A 26,284-nucleotide genomic window follows, 5' to 3' on the forward strand; every position below is an offset into this window, starting at 1 on the left:
AGAATCCCCCAATTATGTAAAGCAAATCTAACTAAAAGTGGTTCTCCTTCTTTCAGAACAATATTCACTCTTTCTTCTAATATGGTATAACCTAGGCTTTTTCTTTCAAATTAAATTCTTATTTGCCACTGTTTGTAATCTTATGAGATTCAACTTTTTGCTTTTTAATAGCATAAAAAATAAAAACCGTAGTTTCATCATTAAAAAGGCTGATTTATTACTAAATGTTTCTCTTACATGCCATGTAAGTTACTTTCCGATAGTCATCAAGGCTTCAGGTTTCTGCATTCGTTTCAATAAAAACCAGCTTATAGAGGCAATAGCCTAAATTATTATTCAGAAGGGTATTGTACAAAGGTGTTTAAGAAGGTGGCAACAATAGCCACCTAGTCTAAAAGTGTTTTTCAACATTCTTTCCAGAACGCCTTGCTTGCAACAACACCACTGTAACACTGCACAATCAGTATGGTATTCTTCCAATTGATGCCAGGATCTTCTCTCTCTCTTCTGCTGTAGGCATATCTGGTTTGATTCCATCTTTTCTTCTCTGCATCATGATCCCATTCTAGAAATACAGAGAATCAGTGTGGCAGTGAATTAAATTATCTTCATTATTAGCAAAATAAGTATTTTAAATATTTAGATAACTGGAAGTCTAGCTGTCTTCAAAGTTGATATATTGGCAACTTTCCCCTACTTGTTTCACTGGGTTACAAGAATTATGCTGCAATACAAAGGTACAAGGGGACAACCTACCAAAACCAGTTTGCACATAAAATGCAATGTATTTGCTAATTTAAAAGCAGCATTTTCTCTGCTAAAAATATTCCGCTTAATTAGAGTCTAAAGTTGGAGAAGTCATGTTAACTCAAAATAGTCGTGAACTTCCTGCATAGCTATGCCCATTAAGATGGCAAAGACTGATTCAAAGCGAAGCAGGTTAAAGGAGAATGGTATCAGATATCTAAAGTGAAATTCAATCAAGTGAACTGTTAATGATCCACACTAGCAACGATCGAGCAGTTTGGAAATGGAACGTGGTCCTGAAATGATTTCTTGCACAAATCTTAACTGGACTGTTTGCACTTCCTAGAACTGCCTAGAGAGCACTGTGCCTTAACTTTCCCTCTTTAGCCATACATGGGCATTTAGTTTACTACCAAGGAAGAGCTAGAGATGTGCTAGCAGCTTTAGCAAGGATGTCAGCTTGAGGAGCTACTACCTGGGCAAAGATGGAAATAGTGTTGTTGCTGTAATGAATAACAGCATCTGGCTAGCTCTACTTTGTGAGTCCACTGTCTCACATGAAGTCAATGCTATCTAGTTTTGATCTATTTCTCAAGTTGGCTGCAAAAGCATATGCTCCTGCAGGCCTAGGGTAAGGCAACTCTTGTAGTCTTATTGGGACTGGGGTCTGCATCTAAATTCTAGAAACTGGATTATGTGAGTATCACCATCATAATTGTGTTTAAAATATCTTGCCTCGTTAAAATTGCCAGCTTTTCCAGGATCAATGGCTAATTAAAGTGCTAAACCCATTTCCATGATCTTGCAAGTTCAGATATAAAAAATACCACGGATAACCACAAACATTCTGATTACAGTGTGATTAGCCTACTTACCCAAAACTTTTTGCAGCTCTTGTATTTTAAAAAGTACAGGGTGCACGCATCTCTATTGTAGTTATTCTTATCCATACATTTGCTAGAGGCATCTGCTTCCTTGAATATGAAACAAGATACACTTAAAAAGCCAATAGGGGACAAATATTAACTTCCCACATGTTTTAAATGCCACACATACTGGTTGAAATGCTGCTGAACAACAAAGCTGAAATTCTGTATGTACGAACTAAGTGGTACTCATTTTGCTTCCTCAGAAGATTGGTTCAAAACTGCAATCCTAAGCATATTTAGAAGAAAGCAAGTCATGCTACACCGAGTACCTAAGAGAGAAATGCCCATTAGGATTACCCTGAAATTGAGAAGCTTATGAAGAAAGGACTCTCAACTGCTTTGCAGTTTTAAGTTCAAATAGATTGGTGCTCAGCCATCTAGATGAAGGTCATTAACAGCAGTCAGGATGCCTCTAAGTTACTTCCCAAATGGAAAAAACCCCAACAATCTGTGCCAAGAAATACATTTCAACTAATGTGCAAATGCAAGAGTGATGGTTGTTTAAAAAAAACAAAAAACCACCAAAACGTATTAACCCAGGGGATCATCCAATCTGCCTACCAGGCACACAAGAAATCAAATCATTCTGTATTTCAGACCATATAATACTAAGAATGCCTTAAACTGATTATATAATTTAATGGGATCCTATCCCTCACATTAAAGTCTGTAGAAAACAACTGTACAAAACAAAGAAAAAAGTTAGTACAGAATGTGGAGTAGGAGAAAAATGGCTCTGTTTCACTCATTTGCAATGAATGATGAAGGATCACTATGTTCCTTCCTAGGACTAATAGGTGTTTGGGGTGTGGGTTTTTTAAGGACCACAGATGTGATTATCTTTCTTTCTCCCTTTGACTTGTCTCAAAAATGTACAATTAGGACACATGTACTTGTTAAATACAATAAATCCTATCCTCTGGTGAACTATTTAAAGATTCAGTGTTGTCAGATGAAATCAGTACCTCAAACTACAAGACAGAAAAATATCAAGACTGTGTGGCTTGAACAAAAAAAAATCTTGATTCTTTACGTATGCATCCGTTGTTCTCCAGCTGGCTGGTATTTTTGATAACAAATTTTAAATACCTTATTAATGAAAAGGAAAATATTTATAGTGACAAACAATTCTGTACTAGTTTGTACTTAAGAAGGCATCCTGGTGTACATTTGCATTTTTGACAGATGGCAACAAATTGGTTCTATTTATGGAACTTTACAAGAATACAAAAACTATTCCAATGTTTTAAAATGCCTAATAGTGTATAGCCAACTGAAATAACTTGCAAGCTTCAAACTACATAATAATACTAACAAAAATAATCTGTTTACTACAATTCACATTCTTACCACAAGGCAGGGATTTATGTCATGATCTCGAAGTCGTTGCAGTTTTCTAGGCATAAAGATATTGGTTTGTGGTGGTACTTTAAAGATAACACCTAGAAGAAAGGAGGAGGTTTTAAAAAGCAAAACTGGCTTTCTCTTAATTAGGATTTAAGGCATTTTCCAAGGAGCGGTGCATATTATCAGCAGTACTTTTTTGCAGGTGGGGGGAAGCACATAGGTTCTCACCCCAAAATTTAACATTTGAATATTATCTTCATATACCACCACCAAAACTATAGATTTAATCCAGAGATCAAATTTCCAAAAGCCATCCTATGTGTTAATGCAGACCAATGCTAGCAGCTAAATGGGTTGCTAAGGTGAGCAGGAAAATACAAGTTCCAGCCAAGTCACCTCTATGTAGAGTCATGAGGGTACTCTCAAACTGGGGCAAAATCCCATTTTTCCATGGTTTGAAACTGAAAAATTAGAAAGCAGAACTGAATAGCCCATTATTAATTATTTTGTCTTTCAGTAAGTTGAATTAATGTTTTAAATCAATGTTTTAAATTACTGTTTCACAGCCAATTCATACTTCTGCAAATCTCTTATAATTTAACAATAGTAAGGCTAGAAATTAAAGTGCTGCTCCTGGCTCAATGCAGATATGTTATCACAGGTTTTGGCTTGCACTTACAAATGTACAATAGGAAATCCACTATTTTTACTTTATTGTTAGAATTTATAGGATTAAGATTCATAACCATAGTTTAAAGCTGTCAGTCTGCTTTCATTTTCCATCTGCTTAGCATTCATAAATTCATTCCAATCTTCAAGGTCTAACAGCTTTCTGAGATGGAGCAACAACTGTAACTGTGCTAGAACTGTGGTTTGTTAAGTTAACCAGCTTAAAGCCATGGTCTGAACGATATCCTTACTTGGTGGCCCCTTGCAGCTGGTATGTGACCCAACACAAGTTTTTACAAAACATGTCTTTATGAAAATTATGACTGTGATGCTGTACTGAATGAGCAATACTTTTAGGATTTATGTAAGTAAAGTGCTTTCAAATTCTTAAGAAATGTAATCAGGGAGAGTGCAAACCATATCCCTCCCGCAATATGGTGGCAAGATTTTGATATAACAGAAGATTCATTCCTCTTACTTCTCATAGATTTCACATTTCTCTTTACTGCATTCAGTGGAAAACCAGTGAAATTTGAAAATGTAGTGCAGCAACATCAGGTGGGTCATAGGCTCCTCACCCCTGCCCCAAACATATTACTAACGTAAGACCGAACTATTATTTGAAGAGAATGTAGATATTTGTAATTAGAAACATATAGGCTTCAGTTTGACTAGAAATGATTCCTCAAAGTAGAGCTGGAAGAATACTTCAAATAAGAAAAATGTTGGTCTCTCAGGGCGAGAGGCTGGGAGGAAAAAGCAAAGATCCTAGACAACAGCTGGGAGGAGCTTCTGTGAGTGGTAAGAGCTAAGAATTACTTTGAAGAGAGGACTCTGTATTTTATTTGTGCTATTTGTATCTTTTGTAGCTGCTATTTTTTTGTATTATGGAAAATATTTAATAGAAATCATGTTTTAGAAAAAAAGGAAGAATACTTCAGATTCTAGGTGCCAGCAGCATATTTTACAATACATCATCACTTCAGATTTTCCCATCATTATCACAGCATCATCTAAAAATCCATGACTCAGTATGCTTTATGAGAGAACTAAATACACTTTCATAAAACACTCTGAACAGCACTTTTAAAAACCTGCTTACTTTTATAATCTTACCAGAAATAATATTGGCAAGATACTACTAACATCTGCAAGGCATCCAAGAAACAGTACGGTCGCAGAGAGAATTTAGATTTAATTTTTTGGCCAGTATGACTAGACCAAGTCACACATCCAAGGAGGCTTGTATTCTAATGAGTACAGTTCCAAACTTTTGGTTAAAATACATACATTGTTCACCAGCTAATCTGAATATTTGTTAAATTTGTAAACCACTTTCTCATCAATGCTGCTCTCTAACCCTGGTTCACCTTCTAAGCTTTGGTTTCATTTTTTAAAAGCATGCAAGTCTAGATATATGGGAAAAAATCTACCTTCCTACAATTCCTTAAGCATTTTAATTTAAATTCTTAACACAGCCATTCATACTAACGTGCTGACAACATATATTTGTTCTTACATTTGTTCTACACCTCAGGTCTTTTTTGTTTTGAAACACCTAAATAATTTTTGCTTCTCTCACGTGGCAGTCATTAATTATAATTATTAGTAGAGTATTATCAGTAAAGATGAAAGCTTTGGAACCCACAAGGCTTTTTTTTCGTGCAGTCATCACAAAAGATTACACAGCTTCCTCAACTGGATAACCTTGTCTATGGAGGCTAAACACTACATATAGTCCTATCCCTCTTGGCACACTTTAGGAATGAGGAGTGGATCCTCTACTATACCAGCTCCCTAAAGTAGTCATTCAGCAAGTTCCTCTTTTCAGCTAAAACATCTGCCAACCACACCTCTAAATTGAAAACTGCATCCCTCAAAAGGCAGCTCTTAAACTAGCACTTGAAATCCAGTTTCAAATCCCAATAAATTGCAGTTTTCCCACAGAAGGGGCAAGGTACATGACCCTGCCCTTATTTGGATGAAAGGCCTAAATCATAGTTCAGTGCTATGGAAACAGACCTTGATGAGCCTCAGACTTGTATCTCACCCAGTTCAGAAGAATTTGCTTTCATTTTCAATTGTTGTGCATTGTTATATCCATACAAAGAACTGAAGCTAGTTTTAACTGTGTTCTATCCAAATCCAAACAAGCCAGGATTGTAAAGCCTCAAATTGAAGTTAAAATGAATCCCAGTGTATCCCAGTGCACACTGACAAATCTTGGTTAGTTTATGACAGGAAACAAATGCTTTTGATCTCTTCCTTGTGGCTGCAATGGAGAAGAGAACAGATGGGAGTGTGCTTAAGTCCAAAGCTGGCAAAGGCTCATTCCCGGAGTGTGAAACTCTAGTTTATCATTGCATCGAAATGATGCTATCTGTCTAGTTCTCTCTCACAAGGAACTTTTTCAACTGTTGGATAACAGTCCCAAGTTTTTCTAGATTACAATGAAGGTGTCTGTCTCTCATAAGGATGGGGGAAAGCCTAAAAATAATGTGCTAAGTACAAAACCATGTCAATTAAAAAAAACAACTCAATGTGGTTTTGACAGGTTTGTCTTATATAGAAGGTTGGAGAAAAGAACTTGTCACGCTTTAACACCAATAGATTGTTTCCTGAAAGTTAAAGGCCACACACAACCCAAGGTACCGATAGCTTAAGTAGCCTAGATGTTCATCTAGAACAGTGGTTCCCAAATTTTTTGGGACACCACCCTCTTGATTCTTAACCTCATTCACAGTGCCCTCTACCCTACAAAAAAATTGTTCAGAATAGAACTTTTCACAACCCACTAAGAAGAAGAATTAACACAATAAAATCCAAGACACTAACAATTGAAACATTTATTCATAATTTGGGTTGCTGTTGTTGCACTATAATAACCCCTCTGGACAACAATAATACAGTAGCATTGGAGAAACATCACAGAATAAAGCTATCACTAATGCACTATTACCGGGACGCGGGTGGAGCTGTGGGTTAAACCACAGAGCCTAGGGCTTGCCTATCAGAAGGTCCCAGCTCCTGTCAACCTAGCAGTTTGAAAGCACATCAAAGTGCAAGTAGATAAATAGGTACCGCTCTGGTGGGAAGGTACACGGCGTTTGCATGAGCTGCTCTGGTTTCACCAGAAGCGGCTTAGTCATGCTGGCCACAACCCGGAAGCTGTACGCCGGCTCCCTCGGCCAACAAAGTGAGGCCCGCGACTGGACCTAATGGTCAGGGGTCCCTTTACCTTTACCTTAATGCACAGAAGACTGCCAATCTGGAGGATCCCCCCCTCCAGTCTAACATACTGTCCCTTTCCAACCAAGTGATTTCAGGGAGGCCCAGCAAAGCTGCTTTCCCTACCATTTACTGAAACAGTAAAACTCAAGGCTGTCTCTACAGATGCCAGAGTTGGAATAGAAAAGAGTCGATGCAACATAAGAGTGGTGCAAAAAGAAAAATGAATGAATGAATGGGCGGGGCGGGGGAGCCAAACCGCTTTAGATTTGACGTCGAAGCCCCCCACCCTTATCTCTTTAGTTCCTGTCTCACCCGGCGGATGGGCTGGAGGGTGTGGATGCTGCAGCGCCCAACCCACCCCGAGCCCTGGAGCAGCAGCTAGCTATAAGGGATGGGAGCTACAACATGCCGCGTGTCCCTTACACACCCATACCCCGCGCACCCACTTCAGCTGCCATGTCGGGAGCCACCGAGGGCAAAAAGGAGAAGGAAGCGCTTCCTGGCCCAGCCACAGAAAGGGCAGCGATGGGCGGAGCAGCCTCAGGAGGCGCACCTGGGCGCACCCACGGGCGCCTTGCACGGGCCTGCAGCCACCGCCGCCGCCGCCGCCGCGGCCCGCCCTCCACGAGCCTCTAGCCTAGCGACAGCTCTCGGGGGCTGCTCCGCGTGGAGCCGCGGGGCCTGACGCTGCCGCGCTCCCTTCCCAACTCGCCCGCCCGGCAACGAAGCCAGGCGCCGGAGGGAGCGGGCGGGAGTTTGGCGCTGCCCTTTAGAGCGGGCGGGAGGTTGGCGCTGCCACGGCGAGGCCGGACCGGGCGCCCGGCGACCAGGCGGCTCCTCGGGAGGAGACACTCACCTCACCCGCCGTGAGGGAAACCGACTCGCGGGCTCGGGACTCGCTTCCAATTCGAAAGACGTCAGCGGCTTGGGCAGCCACCTTATAAGCGGCGCAGCCTACCCCGTTACTGCCCCGCATCCCTGCCGAAACTGACAGGCCCGGCGCCCAATCGCTCTCGCTGAGACGCTCTGAAAGACAGCTCCGAGCCCGCCGCCGCCGGGCCAATGCGCGCGCGGTTCCTCCTCTCCTTTCCTGGAGCGGCGTCCCGTCCTACCAACGGGGCGAGCCGCGAGCACCGAAGTGGCCGCCTCCAGGGTGCGGCCAAAGGGCTGAGTGACAGGGGGAGGTGTCCAACCCGCGGCGCGTGTGGGCGGCTGGCGGTGTGGGCGCGGCGTGTGCGGCAGGCTGAGCTGCACCGCAGCGCATACACTACAATGGCTGCTGGAAAGAGGGGAAAGCAAACAATTTCCAGGCCCGCCGCGTCCAGCCCGAAATATGGGGAAAAAATTACAGAAAAATCGGAGAACCCTGTAAAAGGCGGGAAGAGGGCGCTGAGGGGATGCTGAGGCTCCCGCGGTGAGTCTGCTGCGGGTTTGGGGGTCAGGAGCCGGGGTTCAGCAGGGAAATATTAGGGTTATTTAAATTCTGAAGGGGGAGGAGGAGGAGAAGGGGGGAGAGCGGAGCGGCAGCGATGAGGGAAAGTTTGTGCGGCTCCATCTCCTTCCCCTGCACTCCTGGGCTGCGTCGCGCTTCTCGCGGGGTCCCCAGGAGCAGCCCCTCGAAAGAAAGCCTCGCTTTCCTCAGCTTTCGGACTTAGAGTTTCTTCTCTCCTCCGCCCCCCCCCCCCCAACTCCTTCAGTGAGGTTTTCACTGAGAGGATCGCACCCCCCCTCCTTCTTCCCCCTCGTTTCTTGTTATACAAACGGGGAGGCGGTTTTGCAGAAACTTTTTTGAGAAGCCCCCAGCCCCCCCACCCCGCTTTCCTCGCTCAGAGTCTCTCTCTTCTCTATCTCTCTCCCCCCCCCCCCAGCTCCGGAGCTTGTGCTTTGAATATAGTGACAGCAGCAGTAGCAGCAGCAGCAGCGAGGAGGGAGCGGAAGACATTAAGAGCCCGCGGTGCCCCAAAAATGAGAGAAAATTAATATAAATTCAGCCGTAGCACCAAAGCGGCCACATTTTGCGCAGAAATGTCGCGGGCGGGTTGCACTCTCGGGACGGGGCGGCGGGGACCCCGCGGCCAAAGCTTTAGGGGGCTCCCGAGTCGCTTTGGGGCGTGCAGCGCCCTTCTCCTCCCGCTTTTTATTGGACGAAAGTTTTTTTCTCTCCTTTCCCCCCCACCCCACCCCATCAAGAGACTAGATTGCCTCCCGCCTGACTTGGACCGGCCGCGGAGGCTTTTCTTTCCCTTCTTGCGTGGGTACGAGAGAGGAGTTTGGGGAAGGCGATTGGAGGGTGGGTTGTATTGGGGAGTGGGGGGGGGGGTTCCTCTAACTGGAAGCAGGAGAGATCTGGAGAGAGAGCAGGGACAGCTTGTTGTCAGTATCATAAACAACCAAAATGGAGGGAGAACCGAGGCATATAACAAAATAAAAAATAGCCCCAAAAAATCCTAAAAAATGCCCCAAATCGTCTCCGTCCCCCGATTTCCCCCCTAAGAGATCAGGTTGAACCCCGCGTCCCCTCACGTCGGGGTTTCAGCTCTCAGAGAGCAAGGAGTTAAAACTGATGCCTATTTTTGTTGTTGATGACTGCTTTGGAAAGGCAAAAGCTCTTTTGCAGCTCGTTCCCGACAATGCGAGAACGTGAAAATCCCCTTTCTGCCTTGAATGGTGGTGGGAGGTGGGAATGCACGAGCTGCACAACTTTGGGGCAACGAGGAGCGATTGCACAGGAGATAAATGCTGCATTTGCCAACTTTGTACCTTCGTTTTCGTGCCCTTTGTTTGTTTGGGGGGGCACATGTGGGGGGAAAGGGGGGAGGTGGCGCGAAATGTAATACCTATGCATTGCTTTTCTCCCGACCCAATTATGATATGTAATGCAAAAAGAGCAAATATTTCCGATTTATGGAGTACCTTTTCGTTGCCTAAGGATCCCGGTGTTTGTGTCCACTGTCTGTGAAGTGCTTTCTGTTAGAGTAGTATGGATTGGAAGCAACGTGCCGTAGAGAAAAAAAAGAAAAATACACATAGTGAGACCACACTTTTGGAGGAGAACCGGGGCTTACTTTAGCATGCTTTTTCACCTATTTTGTATTCCGGGGAAGAATGTATTCTGCAATTTCTCATGTTTGTTAAAAAATGATGCCTCAACTTGCATCACATAGAACTAAACGCGAAAGTGCTGCTGATGTTGGTTTCCACGTGGGATCAGGGACAGAGCATGGTATCTTAAAGAGACAGCTCCTCTTTTCTTCTAGCTGTGCTCACCTATGCAGAAGTTCTGGCTAAAGTTGGCTTGGATTTGTTAAAGTGTAAAGTCATAAATCAAACTCTGAAGGCAAGCCAGTGGCTACTTATCCTGGTGGATTGCTTTAAATCCAAGGGGGCTGTTGAGGTGTAAACAGTGATTGGCTTACCCCTTTTGTAGGAGAAATTGGTGGATATTGTTTGGATATTGCATTTATTATCTGTGATGCAACTCAAGATTTTGGTATGGTGGCTGAATTTTAATTCCATTGTTGTGTCTTGGATTTAGAATGGTGTGTGTAGAGATAGCCTAAATTATAATAATGTTCTGCTAGTTTTCAAGTCGCTGGAAGAACACAAGACATATAGTGGACTTTATGGTATAATTTTAAAGCCATTTTGCAGACATTGACAACTTGTTTGGATATCTTCTGTTTCATTCCATTGATTTAAAATACAAACCTGTTCATATTTCAAACCTGCAAGTAGTGTTCAAAGGATGTGAATTTCAAACCTGCAATGTTCAAGGGGTTAGAATACATGCAGTGTTCTAAATTGCGCTATTACAGATTTGTGTAATGTCTCTAGATTTGGTTTTATTGAAATACATTCTAATTTTAGGTTAAATCTTACATAGTTGTGCTTTTATTATTTGTTGGACAGTAAATTTTTGTTAATTGAAACAGATTCCAAGAAAGCATCTATGATAGATGTTGCTGTATCTTTGACTTATAAATGTGTGACTTCCATGATAAGAAATGTTATCTATAAAGACTTGGCTTAAATGTTTAAAATGCTGCTGGGTAGTAAAATGGTATTTCGGAAATCTGTTGTCTCAGATCTTGTGTTTCTTATGCACAATTACATTTTCATTTCAAGTGATTTGCTCTTTCACTGTCTTGATTTAAATCTAAATTAAACTCTTGCTAGCACGTATTCTGCTCAAAGAGATGGACCAAATCTTGAGAGAAACTCCATCAGTTATACTTTCTTTTGTTCTTTATATACCAAATCAATTTTCTGCTCAATGTGTAACCTGTTTCTATTCACTTTTATATAAGTCTCACTGTGTTGAGGGGCTTGATTCTCCAGTGTACATAAGATTTCATCATTTGTTATCATAGATGTCTTGTACCTTTATTGCATTATGTAGTGGACTATTGTCCTGGATAATCCTGTGGCTTCAGGTGAAAGCACCTTGTTTTCCAGTGACACAGTCCCCAAAATTAAACTGCGTCATTTATTCTTAGAGAATGGATTTATACAAATTGTATAGTAATAATAATGTGTCTGTGGGAGGGGGTTATTGGTTTGTTTTTATTGTATTTTGTGTTCTCATTTTGTATTTTTATGTTGTGAATCACCTGTGATCTTTGGGTGAAGGGCAGTATACAGGTTTAATAAATAATAGTAATAATCAGCTCATAAGGGGAACATTGATCTGTTAACATGGAGTTGTATACACATTTATTTTTTATTGAAAACAACTCTATTTTTGGCATAAACGTTATCATTTAAATCAAAATAGAAAATATCTGAAAGCAAACTTGGCAAATGGCTGATGCATGCCATATGGTTTAAGAATGTCACATGAATTACTAGTGTTTGTAGATCATTTTCATCTACCAGTAAAGATACTAGGTTCATAAGTGCACCTAGCATAATAAGCATAAATTTAGCTTGTAGTCAGTTCTTATCCTAAATACATTTGATACAGCATGCACGTTTTATCACAGGCATTAACCATAACAATAAGTTTGTGGCATGGATTGTTAAGCTCAGAAGTCAGAACACATGAAGTCTGGTGGCTTTTCCTAATCTAAATTTTTAAGCTATTTTGTAGATATACAGAAGTACAAAACTTGCATTTGGATCTTTAGATGTGTATACAGATCTGCTGTACAATTATTAAGTATCATGGTAAAAGCATTGTGGAAGAAATACATTTTTCTGAAAGCACAAATTACAATTTTGCTTTCTTCCTCTGTCATGAAAGTTCTCCATCATATGCAAATTTAATGCCTTTAAGTTTGAATACTCATTCCAGTAATACATTTAACAGTAAGGAGACTGAGAAAAGTAACTGTTAGTAGAAAAATAGCCTGAAATATGCTGATAAAGCTGTATTTATCTTTGAGAACTATTTTGTTAAAACTATGGAGCACTTGCATATAATTTTAGTTGATTGGTTAAAACAATGTTCTATGAAATTAGTTGAATTTCTTATAATTCATATAATGTAGATCCATTATTATATACTATAGATTCTGCAGACAGATTCCAAGGTGTCTTGAGTGAATCTTATTGGCCAAACTACTTTGTGACACTACTTGCCTTAAGCAAAACCTTTGAAGTCTAAAGTAGTTTTTGAGCTTTTCATTGTAAGTTTTAAATGTTGGTGTATATAAATATAATTGTAATTAATTGTCATCTTCTTATTAAGCATTTTTTTTTTGGTCAAAATGGTGACTCACCACCACAATTTTACTCTGTTAATACATATATTTGAAGTTGCTCACTTCATTGCATTCAGCTGATTTATTCATGTTGAGAGTTTGCTATGGAGTTGGAGTACTCTTAGAAAAGCACCTTGTAGTGGTAAAATCCTCTGCCACTAATAGTGACAATTTTATGCACTTAATGATATACCATAAAAGCATACTGAAACATTACTTTGATTATAAGAAACTTATATTTTGGGGTATAGTCTTCAAACCCCTTTTGTGGTTCACTATACTGTAGTGCTAAAAGGAAAATCTGAATATATGTTGATGGTATGCTTCTGAAAGCAAATATCTGCAGATACCATTCATTTGTTTTAGTAGAAAGATTTAATAGCTGTCCAAATAAGCTGTTGACCATCTTTAACCAATTTCTAACTATTTAGAAAGCCTTTCAGAACAATGTAAAATAATTCAAATATGTGAACAACGTAATATTTTGTACTGATCTGACATACAATATGTGTTTGAAATCTAACACATGATGGATGGTTGCTGCATTAAACAAGTAAAAAAATTCAGTAATAGATAATATATTAGGAAGAAAACATACATATAATTGTAGTTCAGTTCTTGATTTGGAAATGTCATGGATTTGTGAATAGAATCAGTAGACTGAATATGTTGCTTCTTTATTGGAAATTTTAGTATTTTTCTTTGCTATTGCAAAGATTTTATTTGCTATTGCATAAGTAGCAATTAGAATATTCTGTGCACTGTCTTACCAGCACTAAGTCAGCCTTTAAAATATTAATGTTTGTTTTTATACATAATTGTTTGATTGGTATCTTATATACTAGCTACCTATCATTTGCATATATATTTTTCAGTATGTCTTAGGACTTGGCAAAAATAACTTTTGGAATCTCATATCTAAGAATTCAGTTTCCAAAAAGTGTTTATATCAGTTGAAAGTGCCATGTTCTTTGATCAGAACAATTGTTAGAATTCATATAATCTATGGATTGTGCTTTAATTTGCTTCAAAATTGTTATCAAAGTTAATGTGAGTGCTGGGATTTTTTATATGTAAGCTGAATTCAAGAAGTAGGAAAGATGATGCAGTCATATTAACATTAGTTAGTTTATAAAAACAGGTTTTTTTACCTATCTCAGTATGTTTAAATATATATTCTCTGAACTTGCTGTATTAAAGAATGTACATAGTAGCAGAATGTTTCATATGTATGCATATCTCTTGCCAGATCTATATCCCATTAAATGCTAAAATGTATGAGTATAGTAATAACTGGTATAATTTCCAAGAAGAAAATGAAGCAGGTTATTTGCAAGACAGCATAATTTCTTAATTCAGCTCTTTTTAAATTGAATGTGTTCTAAGACTAAGCTATAATATTCAAAATGGAATTCATACATCTTGCATTAAATAAATGAAGTATTAAGAACTTAACAAGAAAACAGAAAGAGAATTAAGAAAAATATACTTTTAAAGAAAAATTAGGAAATTCAGCATGGGGAGAAAGTGTCTGGCCATAAGCTGTTATAATCTTATTTGCACTTGTTGAGCCAAAAGTGTTGCTTTGTGGAGAATATCCCTAGAAATCAGATTAGAAAGTGTTTAATGGGAATTAGTTATCAGCTTTTTTATGGACAAATACTACTTTTATAAAAGCTAAGATTTGATTCATATGTTGACAAGGTGAACTGGATTCATTAATTTTTAACATATCTTTAATCTTGAATACTGTGATAATGTCCCTCCCACAATAACATCAAACTCAAAATTACTATGGTTACATTGAATTTCTGCCATTTAAGCAGATTTTAAGCATGGATCTCTGATTTTAATTACAAAAGCAATTACTTATTTGTAGCTACTATGTTAATTTTGCAAAGTGCTGGTCAAGTAACTAATAAAGTACTGTGTTACAAAATGTATTTTTCCGTTTGACAAGTGCAATAGGGATAGTCCAAGCTTATTTAAATATGTTCTTGAATAGTTGTTTCTTTCTTCAGTGTGTTTCCTTAATGAGAGATGGCTGCAATGTTCTGCAATTACATTTTGAGAAGTGAAAGAAACTTCTTTTGTTAGCGTATGAGATATATATTATATGTTATAAAGTTATATGTATTGTATGATAGCATATAACGTATCCTGAATATACTATGCTATTGTTATCATAAGGCTCTTAAAGATATTTAAGTTACGTACTGGTGATCAAGATTTGTTCAGCCAAGAGAACCTCATTCATATGTGTTTGTGTGTGTAGATAGATAGAAAATCATACAAAACATTTTTGTTCTAAAAGAGTAGGAATATTTTTATACTTAATATTAAATGTCAGTTGTTAACTTTACAACTGGTAAATTATGTTCTAAATATTATTTGGAGTGTAAATAATTGTTTAAAATATGCTTTGGGTATTAAATAGTTGTATATATTTTGATACTAAAAGTTTTCTTTAAAATGCTGACATTTTTGATTGAGGTTACACAGCAAATCATTTAGTATTCTTAACTAGCACAAAACTATTATTTGCATGTTCAGAATAGATTAGTCATAGTAATAGTAACATTACTAAGTACAAACAATTTAAAAAACTTTCTGGAACTAAACTTTTCTGTCAAGTCAAACAGATATTGTTAAAGCTGATTGTGCTTGTTGGAAGAGAGTGTAGTTGATGCAGGTTTAATCGCTTTCCTCTAGGGGACTTTTAAGAAACTATGAACCATGGATCTAAAGAGCAGATGCAGCATTGCATGCTTATTGAAAATGCCAGTTCAGTTGGATCGTGTATTTTTTTCAGTGTCAACATTAGAAATATGTATAGACTGAAGTATAAGAACTTTCCCATAAACAGATAGAAAATGCATTTCAATCCATTGAGAGAGGATACTGTTGTTGTTTGAGCAAGCAAGCAAACAAGCAACTTTAATAGTAATTAGATACATATAGCTTGATAGTTGCCTTTTAATGTTATCATTAATAAAAACTGTGATTTTATAGCATGCTCTGATCCTGAGACTTGGAGTGGAGAAGAAATATTTTTAATTCTCAAACCTACAGAAGGCTAAATGATTTCCCACAGTTACTCAAGGAGTCTGTGGCTGGGCTGATTGCTACTAAAGTCCAGATACATTACCAAGTAAAGATTAGTTTGAAACAAGAAAATAAATTACTTTAATACAAAGGTCAACTGTATCCAATATGCTTACTGATTTGTTTCAGTAACCTAATTTTGTTTAAACACCTAACCACCCTAGCTCCTGATAACCGTCATTGCTTTCTTGATTGAGACCATCTGCCAAATAGCAACGCTTGCCAGAGAACTACCAAGCAGAGGTGGCAGTGGTGAATATTGGACCCATGGAGATATAAGCGGCACTTCCATAAAACAGTGAGTTTCAGTGGTGGGGTACTGTAGCAGAGGCAACCCCAAAGGGTATGACACCAAAGCAAGGGTTCTGCTTTAGGATGGTGCAAGGGCACTATTCTTTCGGTTTTAGTGGCTGCATGTGCCCATTTGAAGGATTCCTGAGTTGGAATACAAATCTTCTGAGTGTTGGGATAGGACCTACACCTATGACCAGGTGAAAGCTTGATAATGGAATCCTTCAGCTAGGGTGGAGGATTCAACTGGGATCTGTTTACAGTATGAGTGCTGGGTGGTTTGAGAGTATGTGTGGCGGTTGTGGAAATAGAATGGGATAGGAATAGGTTTGATGCATTGACTGCTAGGTGGTGGTAGTAAGTGATTGATGAAAAGTTGGCTTGTATAGATATTCTTGGGGATTATGGGCTGGTAGTGGTTGGATGAGATTGTGTTGAGTGTTTTTATGTTGGTACGGTAATCCTGTATGTGTTTAACTGGATATTGAGAATTAATATTGTAAGGGTGGATGGAGCAGAGTCATGATAGTTTTCTGGGATGTGCCTGGGGAGGTCAGTAGGCTTTCCTTGATTCCATTGGTTACAGGCAGAAGAAATTATGACACTGGAGAGCAGACATACCATTTGCAGAAAAAGGGACACAGCCATGTACAGATTGTGTCCCTTTCTGATCTTTCCCTTATCTCTTGTCTGCTAGTAGCTTGGTTGTTGGGCCTTCTGCTCCAACAATGAAGATGTTTAACACCAGTTCGGTTCGCAATAACACCATACTCACGAGGGAGCCATTCTGGGATGCGTTTCTGAAACATATGTGGGCTAGATATCAAGAAAGTGTGTTCACCTATGTACTTTCTACAGCACCAGCTGAATCGGATAAACACACATGTGGGAGTTGGAGTTGTTATAGTCCATATAATTCATTTATCTGGCTAATAAACCTCCCTGATCTGGAATGGGCTTTGAGAGCCTACTATTTGGCCATCAAGACAGACTGGGAGTGTTGCTTGTGTACCCCTAACCCTTCTGGACTGAGTTTGCTAAGGTGGTGTTGAAGAACTGTTATTCTGAGGACTAAACATCCATGCTGGCTTTATAACCTCCATGACTGTCTGTCTGTCATTGGCAAACAGAGATGATCACACCCTCAATCTTGTGTTTGATTCAGGGCAGGTGGGAGTGAGAGTCTGGAAATGGAGAAAGGTGTCCTGATAAACCCATTGTTATGGTCAGACCATTTTTTGGTAAGCTTTGATCTTATATTACCAGTTCCCCCTTCAACGATGGGACCCCCATTAAGATCCATGGTGCAACTAGAGGTACCTCAGCCCAATGAGTCCCCAAATGCATGGTTTTTATCCACCATGAACTGTGCATTCAGTATTGTAAAGCCAATTTTGTAGAACTCCCTTCTAGTTGAAATCAAACAGGTGCCCTATTCTTTTTCACAATTACATTGATTGGATGGTCTATAAATATTTGTTACAATCCAGTGAATTCAGTCCCAAATTCCATTGGAATTGGTTTATTTTGGTGCACAATAATTCCGTTTTGCAATATGATCATTTACATTTTATAGGTCATAAAAACCAATTAAATCATTGTGCAGGTGAAATGGTTTCCACAAGTGCAACAGTACTTCTCACTCTCCTCCCCCTACAACACCCTCTAATCTGCTCCAGAGGGCTGAGGGAACCCCACAGAGCAGATCTGGGAGGTATTTGGATGAAAGGGAAAGGAACTGTCATTGCACTAACAGAAGTTGTTTCATTTTTGCAGTGATTTAGTTGGGTTGAAGCCATGAATTGGAATCCAGTTGGTGCCCCTCCCTTTCACTTGATGATGAAAGAGTCCCTGTTTTGCCTGAAAGATTGTCTACAATAGTACACGGTCTTAGGGCAAATAATTTTGATGTGTTCATTATGATCAAAGAAATGTGTATAATTTTGACTGGTATTGTGTAATAAATGAATAAAGTGAGTTTTCCAAGGTTTGAAGTCCTGCAAAGTCATGAAGCTTGTTTAAGTTAACTTAGGCAAGTTTTTCCTCTCAACCTGTGTCAAATGTTTCTGTGAGGATAAATGAATTTGGGGCCCAGCTTCCTGAAATTAAGTGACAAATCTGAATTGGGTTGACATTCCCACTTATCAAGAAGCTCATTACAGAGCATTTTTATTGTTAGATTATTCAGCTATGCCACACTATTCCAAGTGCTTTCTAACTTGTATGCTTTTTAATCAAGGACAGTGATAACATCATGTATGCATACAAAAACCTGAAATCCTAGATGTCTTTCAGCAGGAATGGGACTTGCGTTTAAGAAAATAGTTCAACATTCACCACCAGATTCACTAAATAAACTGAAACCTGCTACTTCAACAGAAACAAATGTTTTTATCCAAGTTTCATCAAACACATGCCTCAGTAAGAATTTAAAGGAATCTGGTACTTATAGCCCTTCTAAAAGTATACATGTGTCTATGCATTTGTAGAAATACACTGTAATTTTGTACCATTCTAAGTGTTAGATAAGAGAGTAATCAAATATCCATGCAACCTTTTCCATGTGGTTACCTGCTCAGATGTTTCCATCTTCAATTACTAGATTTTAATGCCAGAACTAATGTTAGTTGAATAGTGAGCCTATTCACAGAAAAGGTATACATGCTAATTCTGACTAGTGTGAGATATTATTTTTAATGTTTTTATTTTATTAGTATACAGCCCTTCATCTGAAGAACACATGGTGGTTCATAACATAAAAATACAAAATGACAACAATACATAATTTTAAAAACCCAGTAACTCTGCTTTCCACAAACACATTTAATCAGCCAAAGGACTGGTTATAGAGAAACATTTTTGCCCAGTGTCCAAAGAAATGTATTGAAGGTGCCAGATTCTCTGGGAAGAGCATTCCACAAATGGGGAGCCATCATAGAAAAGGCCTGTTCTCGTGTTGCCACTCTCCAGACCTTGCGTGGAGGAGGCTTATGAAGAAGGGCATCAGAGGATGATCTCAGGGTCCATGCCAGTTCATATGGGGAGAGGGTGGTCTTTGAGGTATTGCAGTCCTGATCCATTTAAGGCTTTACAGTGGTACCTCTGGATGCAAATGGGATCCGTTCCGGAGCCCCGTTCACATCCAGAAGCGGACGCAACCCGCGGGTCACGATTTGCCGCTTCTGTGCATGCGCGTGATATCATTTTGACCGTCTGCACGAGCGGCAAAACCCAGAAGTAACACGCTCTGTTACTTCCAGGTCGCCGCAGCGCGCAGCCTGAAAATACTTAGCCCAAAGCTACTTCAGCCCGAGGTAAGACTGTATAGGTAAAAACCAGCACTTTGAAATGGGCTGGGAAATTAACTGGCAGCCAGTGCAGTTGGGCCAGGATTGTTGTAACATGCTCAAACCTTCTTACCCTGGTGAACAACCTAGCCACCAAATTCTGCCCCAGCTGAAATTTCCAATTCACCTACAAAGGCAGCCCATTGTAATCTAACTTAGAGTTTACCAGAGCATAGACAACAGAAGTTTGGCCATTCCTGTCCAAATAGAGGTGCACTGGGCCACTAGCTGAAACTGATGGAAGGCACTCCATGCCACTAAGACCACCTGAGCCTCAAGTGACAGCGGTGTGTCCACTGCTTCCATCTGGTCTAGGGAACCACCCACTAACATTGCCTTGGTCTTATCTAGATTGAGCTTCAGTGAATTGGCTCTCACCCAGTCCCTTATCAAGGCAGTCCAGCACATCCACAGTCGCACCTACAGATGTAAAGGAGAAGTAAAGCTGTGTGTCATCAGCAAATTGCTGACAATGTACTCCAAACTTCTGGATAATCCCACTCAGTGGTTTTCAGTATCTTAAGGGTGGGGACTGAATCCTGAGGAACTCCACATTGAAAGTTTCATGGGGCCGAAGAGCACTCCATAAGCATCATCCAGAGTGCAAATGGTTGCACTGACTGTTCCAAGCCCCTTGTTCACATTCTCGAGCCTTACAGATGAACTCTCCTGAGTTACAGACTTGGTTATAAACTTACAGAATATTTCATAGCTCTGTCTCTGAATTTGCCAAGCACTGTGAATTTGCCAAGTGCTACTGAGACTATATGGTTCAAATAAGATAGTTGATTGGAGTTTTGCAGAGCAGCTGAAGTCCAGCTTAAGTTTCACCATTTGATCACCATCCTGTCTTACACATACAAAATATACAGGAATTTAATTTGTACTTCATAGTTTGTTGATGGACCAATTCAAGTCAGATAATGTTTGCCACTGACCTCTCAATAATGGAATAAACTAGCTCACAGAATGTTCAAATGGTTCTATTAGTTTGCAATCTGATAATATTTAAACATTTTGTGGGCTAGTATCTGACTGGGGTTGGTACTTGATTACAAAAGTCTGTGATTAACATAACCTGCAAAATAGTGTCTGCCAACTAAGCATATGCTCAGGCTTCTAAAACAGCTGCCAAGACAGTTGCCTATTTTGTTGCTTTGATAAGCTTGTACCATTTAAGCAAAATGCACACTTGGAACTTGCTGGTATGAATAGCAAGTGCTAAAAGCACCTCCATGCCCTGTCTTTTACAGATGTGAGTGCTGCAAGGGCATGAGGCTGCACCTTCTCCACAGTGATGCCCACGTAGTGGAACACTTTGCCAGCTAAGGTATACCTGTCCTCATCTCTGTTAGATTTCTCTTGGTGGGCTAAATTTTTATTGAGAGTGTTTACTGATGTCTGAAAACTGCTATGTATCCTTGATTTTGTATGGAATCTTGCCTAGTTCTGTTTATTTTAAAATCTCTCTTTTTTTTTAGATGGCTTTATTTTTATTTATGACTGGGTACCACTTTGCTGTTTTTTTAAAGGCTACAACAAATGTGGGCATGTTAACAAAAGCCAAGTTTTTTCTTATTGCTTACAGTTCACCACTTACCTTGAAAAGTAACAACAATGGGATGGGGGTGGAGAGTGGTGAAATGTAGATTTACTCTTTGACTAGTGATGTTTATAAATCTCTAGGTGGGTGGTGGAAAGATAGTGTGATAGTAGTTTGGGGTATCAAAGGACCTTGCAGACCAGATACCTTGTTTGGCATGTAGGCACCATAACATCTTACAGAAGTATCTACTGTAGATACTGTAGTTAGCTCAATAAACAAATTACAGTCAACTTATTTATGGCAATACTTTGTGCTTTACTTCCCATAATTCGTTCATTGAGGGTGGTGTTGTCAACATCTGATGCTTGCCATGCTTTGTGCCTGGATAGCTGCTGGTTGTCATCCTCCCTAGTGTTGTTCTCTAATATTTATTTCTTATTTAAAGCATCTTTAAAACCAGATATTCAGCCAAAAGAGCTTACAGATCAATAAAAAAATTCAGGCTTACAGTCTTAAAAATGTAGCACAGAAGGGGGATGAGAAAGAGGGTAAAAAAGCAAACTGAAAGACGCCTTCATCTTAAGAGTTCCCCCTCCCCACAAAAAAAACTTAAATTAAAACCCAACCTGGCTGGGATGGAAGCAGTTCCAGAAAAGGAGGAGCTGAAATGATCTGAGGTCTCAGGATTGGTTATGGAATGGTAAGTGGTGTTGCTTCCCATGTGTATTTGTAAGTTTTGAGAAATAGGGGATATAAGAATAAGTCATACTTAAAATAGACCTGTTGAAATCAATGGATTTAAGTTCATCATAACTAAAGTCAGTTGTTTTCAATAGCTCTACTCCGGCTATGACTTAGTCTGATAATACCAATAGTGATTAAATAGAAGAATGTAAGAGACCTGAAGCATATCAGATCCAACATCCTGTTCTTGTAGTGGTCAATGAGATGCCAAGGGAAGCCTGCAAGCATGACCTGAGTGCAGTAGGACTCACCACTTAAGCTCCCTACCAACAGGTATTCAGGGCATGTTTCCTCTGCCTCTGGAGGCAGTATATAGCCATCAGGGCTAGTAGCTGTTGATACTCCATGAATTTGCTTAATATTTAAAAGACATCACTGCATCTTGTGCGCTGTGTGAAGAAGTGCATGCATTGTTTCATCTGTCCTGAATCTTCTAACATTCACCTTCATTGGATGGCCTTAGATACTATGAAAGAGAGGGTATTTCTCCCTGTCTGCTTTCTCCACATCATACATAAATCTGTATACTTCTATTATGTCCCCATTTACTCACCTTTATACCTTTTGTTAGTAGTTCTAGATCCTTGATCATTTTGGTTGCTCCTATCTGTAACCTTTCCAACTCTACAATATCTTTTTTGAGGTGAACTGTATATAGTGTAGTTGTACCATAGACTGTGATATTAGCAGTCCCTTTCCTAATTATCTCCAAGGTGGAATTCACCCTTTTTCATAACTACTGAACACTGGTTTGGCAACTTCATTCCAAAGTCTCATTCCTGATCAGTTGCCACCAATTCAGATGTCATTAGCATATATAAGTTAGGAATTTTGTATCACCTTACACTTAAACTGAATTGCACTTGCCATTTTAATTCCCATTCTTCCAGATTGGAGAGAACATTTTGGAGCTCCTAGCAGTTTCTTGCTTTAATTAAACCATTAAAGGATGCCTCTGCTGAGACACGAGCTGCATTCCACCCAATGTTTTTAAAAGTAGGAACTGTTAGTTAAGTTCAGTCCTAAGTTTGGATGTTATTGGCATGAATTTCTAAACTTTTAAGACTTCTTTGCCACTTCCCTAGCAATAGTATAACTTGTGAGGATTATCTAATTAAAATTACAAGTTGAATGAAATACCACTTTTGACAATTCTCCTGGCACTGTTATTGAGTCTTCTGAAAGAAAAGCACTGCAGTTTTCTGTATTATCTGTGGTACTCCTTTTTAGATTATTAGCACACATGTACATTTTAGGAGTTCTTAAAATCTAACTCCCACAAGCTTCTTTCAATAAACTTATACCACATTATTTTAATGTGGTATTGTGCTTGTGTGAAAAAGTGAGAGCCCGGGGTATATAGGATAGCAGCTGCCATAATTTTAGTTGATTTTCAGCCTCTGGATTAGTTCATTAGGTTACTTTGACCTGCAGATCTAGTCTGCTCACAGATCAAGGGAAAATGTGGATGCATAAATACTGAGCTGTATGTAAGCACAATATGAGACTGTAGGAAAGTGTAGGACTTACGTAGTATGGAATTAAGGTAAAGGATCCCTGAATGGTTAAGTCCAGTCAAAAGCAACTATGGGGTATGGCGCTCATCAGGTGTCATATCTATTTCCACGCTTGAGTGAATGTATAAGCACCATGGCTCTTTCCTGAAACTGAAGGCTATACCATCCTAGCATAACTGATTCTGAACTATGGATGCAAATATTAAGTAAGCATCAGTATATTTTTAAAATGTATTTGAACTTGCATTCTGCAGGGCATGTATAAAACATCAGGGGTAAAATAAAATCACATACCTTTCTGCTAATTGCAAATTATTTGACAGTTGTGACGACACATCCATAGAAAATATGGGCTTGATACCATATTCACTTTTATGTGCACCAGTTTTTAAAATAGAGCTGTACAATTCCCCTGCAAATTAAACGCATTGTGGGTTTTTTGAGAGGAAGCCTATTGAATGGAACAGCTTACCTGCCAAAACTCATCCATCAAAAGGAATTTCACACCAAACCACTATATTTGTCATTTGGTTGGCCAACTAAAAGCACAGCTGGAGATCGCATTATATTGTCCAGTTACTTTATGCTGAAGCTCTGTGGGGACAGTAAGCAGTCAGAAAGATTATTTGGGATCATGAAGATGTAATAGTATCTAATGGTATAAAACTTTTAAGTGTGGTGCTGGTTCAGTCATTTGACTTTATATTCCATCTCATGTAAAAGGATCTTGGTTTTCTGTATAGGAATTGGTCTGAAGTATTGACCCAGGGTATGCCTGATCTGAGTTAGTAATCAACAGAGACTGGTGGCAGTGACAAGTGGAGATTTCTGCTCTGTGCTAAAACAAAGAGACAAGAGTTTGCATTCTAAATCAGAGGAAATTATTTCACACACAGTGGTAAAGCTGGGGAAATTAAGATAGCTATGCCACGAGGGTGAGTGCTCCCTATGACATTTGACACCTTTCCCCATTATTGATTTATAACTAGCCTCTGATGCTATTGACCACCATTCTCTTTTTTCACCCACCCACCTGAGTACTATTTATTTCTGTACTTCTTTTCTGTTATCACTTACCCTTCTGCTTTCCGTTGCGGTCATCCAGGGTTCTGTTTTCAGCAATTTGCCTTCTTTAGGGTCAGTTTTTCAATTCTTTAAGTGGGTTTCCCTCTTCTGATCCAACGATCAGCTTCATGTAGACCGGTTGTAGCAGTGTCCTCTGAGAGTCTCATGAGGTTTGCATGTGCACAGTAGGGCAAAGTGAGCATGTGAGCCCTGGAAGAAAGAAGCAGGGAACATGCAAATACCTGAGATGGCCCAAAGCATGGAGGAGTGTGACACTTTGCAAAGAATATGACTTTGCAAGTAGGAGATGCCCTGCTCTGAAGTCTGTATGAAGAGTTCTCCCATGGAAATTGAATGAACTGTACCACCTCTGCCCATGAACTCCACTCACATTATGACTCAGCATCCTGAGTACTTAAGTGCACTGTACCTACCTTGCCCCAAAAGTGTAACCTGTGGATATGTGCTTACTTGCTGCACACACTCTTCATCAGGTCCCCTTCTATAAGGTCTCCTTGCTAGACCCTGACATGCAAATAACAATGTTGCTTCCTCTATGATTCTCATAACTGGCCCCCTTCTAGCCGGGCTCTTTTAACCATACAGCAACTTGGGGGAGCATCTGGGTGCACAAATTGTTATGTTCACTGCAAAAAGGGCAGGACTCCCTCCACCCACCAGTGGGCAAGCATGTTGCCACTAACAGTTGCAGACCCCAAAGAACCCAGTGTCACAGTAGACCTGCCCAAATTCCTAGCCCCAAGGAAATTTGCCTGCTTCTTCAGTAACCAAACCCATCTAAAACTTAGACACTCCCCCTTTACTCCCAGCACCTTAAGAAAGGAGGTGGCATGGGCATAGCAAGATGTCCAGAACTGGCACGACCAAATACTTATTTAGAATGAGGTATATATAGCATGCTCATTGTTGCAATGTACTAGTTGATGTTAGAATTCTTTTAACCTATGGAATATTATCCCAGCATTACAGGCACTGACTGATACGGGTACTCAGAATTTGTTTTTCTACAGAGATTGACGTTTAAAAGTGGTTAATATTTAACCCATAGGGACACCGATCTGCACACAGATGTCCCACATGTACCAGACCTTTTCCTACAGTTCCTAAGCAGGTTTCTCACATGTTAACTTCCTATATTTCCTAACACTAGATTGTTAAGGTAATTTTTATCTGTGATCAGCTATGCTGAAACTTTATAGCTGACAAGCTAACTAAATAGGCTTTGAAGCACCTAACAGTCATTCTTATCGATCAATCAGTTATATTTCTCAAACCAGTTTATTACTTTTACTTATAAATCTTAATTTACAACATTGCATTACATTAAGTTCAATTACATTTTAAATACAGGCAGTGACCTGTGCAGGGGTTATGTTCCGAGGTACTGCACACTTACGTGAAATTGTGTATAGTCAGAACACCCATTTTAAAAGCCTGCAAACTCCCCATTTTACCCCTTTTTGTGACTTTTGGGTCACTTTGAGTTTGGCGTGATGTGTTCATGCGCAGTCACACACATATTGGACATTCCTAAAATGGTCACTGCCTGTATAGTCAGAACACATCACATTCAATGACAGGTGGCATTGCCAAAGTCTTTTCTGGATATCCACCCCCTTGGTATTTATTCTTTATTTTTTTTGCCAAGTATGGAAAGCTGAATGCACACAAGTTAAAAGTGTGTAAGTTGTGAGCTTTAGTGTACATGTTGTTGCATTTTTGTGGTCAATTACCAGGTCTCCATTAGGTACAAAAAAGATAAAGTGGCAGTGCTATTTGCAAAAGAAAGCAGGGGGCTTTTCAGTGGAAATGTAAAAATTAAAATATAAGATGTCTGCTGAATCTTTATTGGCAGAGCATTCTAGAACTGTGTCAGTGCAATTTCTTATTGCTGTCAGGTGAGCTTTACCAACTTTGGGAGATGACTAACAATGCTCTTGCAGATGAACTCAGTGATTGAGCTGAAATATAAGGTACCCTGGATCTCTCAAGTTGTTCAGGGCTTTGCGAATCAATGAACATG

General features: G+C 39.6%; 2 protein-coding genes across 31 annotated transcripts in view; one reads left to right on the forward strand and one right to left on the reverse strand.

Annotated features, from left to right (window-relative positions):
* Positions 1–192: 192 nt before the first annotated feature.
* On the reverse strand, positions 193–24,429 carry CHCHD7 (coiled-coil-helix-coiled-coil-helix domain containing 7). 2 transcript variants are annotated; one of them, XM_081013711.1, is made up of 6 exons: positions 24,253–24,429; positions 23,648–23,769; positions 9,837–9,890; positions 3,027–3,118; positions 1,623–1,721; positions 193–565 (listed from the first exon to the last, which is right to left on the reverse strand). In XM_081013711.1, the coding sequence occupies exons 4-6, from the start codon at positions 3,078–3,080 to the stop codon at positions 461–463; spliced, it is 258 nt and encodes an 85-aa protein (XP_080869837.1). In that variant the 5' UTR covers positions 3,081–3,118; positions 9,837–9,890; positions 23,648–23,769; positions 24,253–24,429; the 3' UTR covers positions 193–460. The 2 variants fall into 2 exon arrangements, with proteins under 2 accessions (XP_080869837.1, XP_080869836.1); XM_081013710.1 differs by lacking the exons at positions 9,837–9,890; positions 23,648–23,769; positions 24,253–24,429 and adding an exon at positions 7,780–7,933.
* PLAG1 (PLAG1 zinc finger) overlaps positions 8,113–26,284 on the forward strand; it is a 42,640-nt gene continuing 24,468 nt past the window's right edge. For 3 of the 29 annotated variants that reach the window (XM_081013500.1, XM_081013485.1, XM_081013487.1), the window contains exons 1-4: positions 8,121–8,337; positions 15,895–16,028; positions 17,187–18,442; positions 20,622–20,698. The gene's annotated coding sequence lies outside the window, so the exon portion shown is untranslated. The other 26 variants (XM_081013483.1, XM_081013492.1, XM_081013488.1 and 23 more) reach the window with 20 other exon arrangements.

The sequence above is a fragment of the Podarcis pityusensis genome (genome assembly GCF_964106645.2).
Source record: "Podarcis pityusensis genome assembly, chromosome: 7".
Lineage (NCBI taxonomy): Eukaryota > Metazoa > Chordata > Lepidosauria > Squamata > Lacertidae > Podarcis > Podarcis pityusensis.

Bases quoted from the DNA above. Each gene is read 5' to 3' on its own strand.
- CHCHD7 (XM_081013711.1), bottom strand. From the start codon at position 3,080: ATGCCTAGAAAACTGCAACGACTTCGAGATCATGACATAAATCCCTGC. The intron at 1,722-3,026 runs GTAAGAATGTGA...TTCATATTCAAG, and splicing joins ACATAAATCCCTGCCTTGTG to GAAGCAGATGCCTCTAGCAA. The intron at 566-1,622 runs GTAAGTAGGCTA...CTGTATTTCTAG, and splicing joins AGAGCTGCAAAAAGTTTTGG to AATGGGATCATGATGCAGAG.